General features: G+C 40.4%; 1 protein-coding gene across 2 annotated transcripts in view; it reads right to left on the bottom strand.

Moving 5' to 3' along the window:
* Positions 1 to 2627: 2627 nt before the first annotated feature.
* The window catches only part of fbln1 (fibulin 1), a 28777-nt gene continuing 25404 nt past the window's right edge, over positions 2628 to 6000 (bottom strand). For both annotated transcript variants that reach the window (XM_018675938.2, XM_051073203.1), the window contains exon 17: positions 2628 to 3249. In XM_018675938.2, the coding sequence (XP_018531454.1) occupies positions 3110 to 3249 (140 nt within the window). In that variant the 3' untranslated portion in view covers positions 2628 to 3109. The remainder of the gene's footprint in view (positions 3250 to 6000) is intronic.

Here is a 6000-nt window from a genome sequence, read left to right as displayed (position 1 = left end):
CAGTCTGGATATATGGCTTTTTGTTGCTCATATTCAGCTGTTTACGTCCTTAGAATGTCTTTTCTGTGGATCTTGGTATGCAGTACAGACTAGCCAAATATGTAGGCATTGTTTCATCTTGAAAACTACTCAGAGCCAATTTAAAGTGTTTCTCCAGCTACTGTTTGTTTAAAATGGACATAAAATACACTAGATATGTGTTAAGAGTAAAGACGATGTACTGATTTATTTATTTATTTTTTAAAACTGGTCTTAATTCTACCAGATGTAAACAGCTTATGTTTATTTCCTGGATCTCTTCATTCCCTTGTGGATTAGGAAAAAGATTCTTTACCTATTCCTACATCCTCTCCAAACCAGGCCATTATTTTTTATTATTACATAAGTTAGTTTACTCACTCTTATATACATATAAGCAAATATGTACTATATCAAACATTGGCTCTGAGTGTGGTTTTAGGGTTCTGGAGTCAGCGCACACACACACACACACACACACACACATACACGCAACGCATACTGCATTTCTTCTCTCTTTTCATGTCAACCACAAGACTGACCTGCTGGCCTCTATTTCCTCTGAAGAGGATATCCCCCTTCAGTAGAGCCTTAAAATCCATCACGGCAGACGACTTGAGATCCTGATGTATGCGTCTCCTCCTCTATTGTCTTTGAAGCATTGGGAGGCTTTGGCTGGGTCCGGCCACAGTGATGATTACAGTCTCATAGTTAGGCCGTTACTGACATGTACTCAGCTCACTCTCTGTCTGATGTCTCCCCATGTTTGATGGAAAGAGGAGTTCTGGTTCACTGATAAATGTAATTAGGGAATGTGGTTTTTGGTGCCCATGCTCATGGTCTTTAACTACTGCTGCCACCTTGTACCACCCCTCAGTCACTCCACCAAAGAGATTTTCTGGAAATCCTACCTCCCCCCATCTTCCAAATTGACAAAAAGACCATGATTAAAACACAATGAACGTGTTTCTATGTATGCAAGAGTATCTTGTGTAGTTTACATCCCTCGTGAGGGCATTCGGAGGACAAGCTGTTACATACATCTTTACTGCTCCTCCACAGATATCATTGAGTGCAAAAATAAACAGAAATGTCGCCATGGAAACTGACGTTCCTCCGACCACCATGAACAAAAGTAAACTTGCTAAGATAGTTCTGTTTGCAAGTCTCTGTTTGCTAGCTAATATTGACATGTCCGAATGATCATAATCAAGTTTCCTGTCACTGGTCATAGGTATTGCACATGATGTGATGAAAACACATCTCACATGTTGACATTTTAAAGGGCAATTTTGAGCCAAAAAAATTCAAACCCTCACTTTTCTTTCTATAACAGATATCCAGTAGTTTACTCCATAGCCAAAAATAGTATACACTACATGCTATGCACTTGACATTTTTAATTCTATTATTGAAATTTCTGAAGGCACTAGGAAGTGCATAAAATTCACACTTGGACTTCAGACACAATTACACAATGCAATAAACAGTGAACTAAATAGTGATTGGGTAGTGATTTCAGGCATAATCATCCACTCAAAATTCAGGAACTACATTAGGTAGAAGTATTAGGCTTAGACTTATTTTGTACAATAGATTACTATGCCCATTTTGAGATGGAAAAAATGGATCATTACATCACATAAGGGAGAGGAACCAAGCATGGACAAGTACAACAATAACAATTTCACATCCCTTTCAGCCAGATGAAGTTTAAAATACTAAGTAAGCACTTATACACATTTGATGAACTGTAGCCGTCTTATTATGAGCCTGCCAAAGGACCATCAACAGGCCAGGGCGAGGAGAAATAATGGGCCAGAATGAGAACTTGAATGTGGTGTGGTGTGTGGAGGCGGTCATCCTGTAAAAAAATGACAACATTGGTGTGTCTGTGGGCGGCACGGCAATGCAGTGGTTAGCACTGTCGCCTCACAGCAAGAACGTTCCAGGTTTGAACCCCAGTTCGCCCTGGGCTTTTCTGTGTGGAGTTTGCATGTTCTCTTTGTGCCTGCGTGGGTTCTCTTTGGGTACTGTCTGAACTGCTGTCTGCGCAAGGAGCTTATTACAAGCCATAGTTACGTTTTTTTGTTAGGCGACCTCTAGTGGCTGTAGTAATTCTGACAGGAGCAAAGGGGGAAACTAGATAACTTAATATAATGGCTGACAAAGTCCACAGTGAAACCCTAACCCTAACCCAACCCTAAATTTTCAAATGGGCGACCACTGTTAATTTTCCGTAAGACACTGATAGTCACCGTTACTCTATCCATGACGATGAAAGTCCTTTAACCTTTACAAAGTACTTATTTGAATCCAAACCACATAAACCTAACCAAGTAGTTTTTGTCCCTAAGCCTAAATAAGCTGTGACCGTTCCACAACATTAACTGCATGTTTATTATTGCTACCATGACGGTGAGGGTCTGGTACACCTGCTGCTGGTACGCTCCTACAGGTCATATGACTGTTGCCATGACAATGACAAGGAAGGTCAACGCTGTCACCATGATGTAACAACATATGTATATCCCTGAACCCTGAAGTGTTAACTCAACGAAAAATTCAAACATATACTGTTAGTGGGAAGAAATACTAAAAACAAATACTGTAACTAAAATAGTGTTTATTCCATAGAAAAAATACCTCATCCAATGCATACAGTAAGAAAGGAAAAGTGAATGTTACAAAAACATATAGGCATATACTGTAATGTCATAAAAAGAATATTGTTGAATTTCATCATCATATCCTTTAACAGCCTCTCTAAATGCATGCACTTTCAATTGAAAACAGTTCTGATTGTCTCTTTTCTTACTAGAGGTTTTAGAAGATAGAGTTTCTCTTTGTTTAGCTCCATTTTGCCAGATGCAAAGCAGGAATTGCACTTCAGACTGAGCTTGTCATCAAAACAAAGTGTGGAGCTCTCAACAGAAGCAGCTAGTAGCCTTTCATCTCAGAAACTGTCAAAAGTAATCAAACATAACATTAAAACCTTGACACTGATCTTTGCATTGATATTACAGAACCAACGTGTACAGTGTTGACAATGGATGTCTTAATACATGTGGTAAAATCTGGCAGCCACGTCTCAGAACCAGAACTCAGAGACGAAGACATGAACGTTGATGATGTTCTGGCCGGAGTCACCCTGAGTTGTCAGGTTGCGCATGGACAGTTTGAGTACTGTAGTCAATGGACCAATCAGAGACCTCACCTGGCGAACAACACCTGAAAGAGACAAAGAATAACAACAATATAAGAGCTGCATTTACAGCCCATATCAAAGCTAATGAGCAAAATAAGGCTTTTTCATTTTGACTTGATTTTGAATGTTTATGATGTCTGTATTGCTATTTGGTTTGAAGGGTTACCCAAAACATGTTTTCTCACTTACCCCAAGTGGTATCTAGCCATGCAGATAGTTTTGGTTTTAAGTGCTGAAGTTCTGAGTTTGAAATTTAGCTTCCACCCAAGTACAATTGAGGCCAGTGGAATTTTGTTTGTGGTGCTCAGCGGCTTGAAAAATTAGATTTGTCATTTAACAAATGATGCAAAGTATCTTTTCAAGAACAATACCCTGATCACAGGCTGTCTAAACCAGTCTCCTCCTTTAGTCGTCCATCTCAAGTCTGACAGTTCTGTCGATTTTATATATAGTTCAGTGTAATTCTTTTTTTTTGGTGAAAGACAGTTCCATTTCCCATGAGGCATTGGAATTCAAGGGACATAAAAAATAGGATAAAACACATCATTTACAACAATAGTTTCTGTTGTTAGGTGAGCCATAATATCAACTGGTATGTTTGGATGAGTATTCAAACGAAGTGTGATGGTGACGAGCTAAATGAAGGTGCAGGACTGTCCATGACAATCCGAATTTTATCCTCCCACCGTCCACCCTGCCTGTGGACAAAAGACACCCTCTATCAGGGTAAAACAGATGGGAGAATAAACATACTGAAACAGAGCATTACTGAATGCCCGTGGAATTCACTGGGTGCTCTTTTTAAGTGAACATGCGATTACAGGGGGAAAAAATGCCAGTGTTTATACAGGCTGTCAGCGGGCCTTTTCTCTGCAGAGGGCTGGTGACATTTCAGCTTTGGCCTGTTTGAACAGTCATCGCCAGAGTGCAGTCAGGCAGCACAATCATCACACTGTCCTCCTATCACACCTTTAACCATCCTCCTTCTTGTTCTCATTTACTCCCCTTGTGTTTTGTCTTATTCACCACTGAGTCAGTAAGTGCTGAAGTGTTTTAGAATGATTAGTCAAGTTTTTATTTCAACATGGGTCAAAACAGCAACAGATCACTGCCTCGATTGGTCTGAATTACGAGGCTCCTTGCTGTGGTACTTGTGATAGAATAGTAAAACTCCATTTGGTCATTGTTCACCGCAGGGCAAATGATGATCCATTATGCGCCATCCACTGTGTCCTTTGGGACACTGGCGTTGTATGATGGCAGATTCCCCCACCCACTCACTCTCCTCCTTCTCTTCCTCCCCTCTCTTCCCTTCCGGAGGGGGCCTGGTGTTTGTGGCACCATCACTGTGGCCCACAAGGGTAAATGAGTCCCATGTGTTTGATGGAGGGGAGCAGTCACAGTCACGCGATACAGCCATGGAGGCATTCCTCCAGGAATCCATCTTTAACTCTGGGAGGGGCAAGCTATAGGAGCTCGAACTGCTGTCTCTCTCTCTCTTTCTTTTGCTCTCTCGTCCTTCTCTGAATCGAATCTGTGGGCACACAACAGATTCCAGAAGATTCTGGTGATAAGCACTTGGAGGAGTGTGGAATGGGGCCCACTTCTACCAGGGTTGCCCCCTTGTTTTGGTGTTTTGGGACTCTGTTGCATAGTGACACTAGATGGAGGGAAGCGGGACTGAGATTTTATTGTTTCCAAAGCGTCAGCGCCATCAGAGAGAGCTAACCTTTGCTTAAACCTAACAACAGCCGCAACATTAAGAAAATAACTGACATGGAAAAAGAGATTGAATTTTGAGTCTGAAAATTATTTTCAGAAGTAAGCCAGTTGAAATGGCATGCAACTCTGAGTTGACCAATGCAAACTCAAAGTGAGTTCAGAAGGTTCATGATTTGTGCGTGTACTTAAATCAAATAAAATCAGTTCAAAAGCTTCCGTGCCAGGGTGAGCAAACACACAGTGAAGATGAGTAAGATATCATTATGAGCACAATATGGACCACCGCAAAGACAGATGGGTTTTAGTCCACATTAAGGCTGTTTTTTAATTGCCGTATACAGTAAGTGTGGCCTAAATCTAAAGGGGATTAAACACTCTATAATCAGGGTCAACTGAGGGTAAGTTTTCCACTAAAAATCCTAAAGATTGTTTCTGTGAAAGGAAGCTAAACAATCTTACCGCATAAGGGAATAAATAACAAAAACACAGACACACATCGCAGCTAAACTGAAAATTTATTAAGGACTTCTAAATAGTGCAATATGTGGAATGTGTCTGAGGCTCGTTAGTGTTTTGTAAATTTGTTTGTGGTCTAATTAGCACATGTGGAGGGCACAAGTGTGTTCTTAGGAACAGAAATTCTGTTTTAGTGTCCAATTGCTCCTCCAAATCCCCAAATTTCCTCTGAGCTCACTGTTGATCATTTGAAACTTAACTCAAAACACAGTTCAGTTTTCCCAAACCTCAAATTTTAAAATTTAGGGATGCTATTGGGTGTGATAACAAACCAAACAGTAAGACGTAACCTGTAAGATATATCACGGTTTCTGTAGTGATTTGTGGCAAAGTAAGAAACCCCTAATTTGTCAAAACATGTTTTATTCAATTTCTAGCCTTTGTTTAACTTATTTTTTTCCACAGCCTTGATGGCGAGAAATGAGTAATTATGTTATTACAATGTGGGCTTGTGTACCCAATTCAGCTTGATACTAAAGTCAGTGTATGTGACCTCTTGGAAGCCTCTGTGAGATCCTAACATGATGACTCTGTAT

The sequence above is a fragment of the Lates calcarifer genome, linkage group LG10 (genome assembly GCF_001640805.2).
Source record: "Lates calcarifer isolate ASB-BC8 linkage group LG10, TLL_Latcal_v3, whole genome shotgun sequence".
NCBI lineage: Eukaryota > Metazoa > Chordata > Actinopteri > Centropomidae > Lates > Lates calcarifer.
This window is presented reverse-complemented; position numbering and strand designations above follow the sequence as displayed.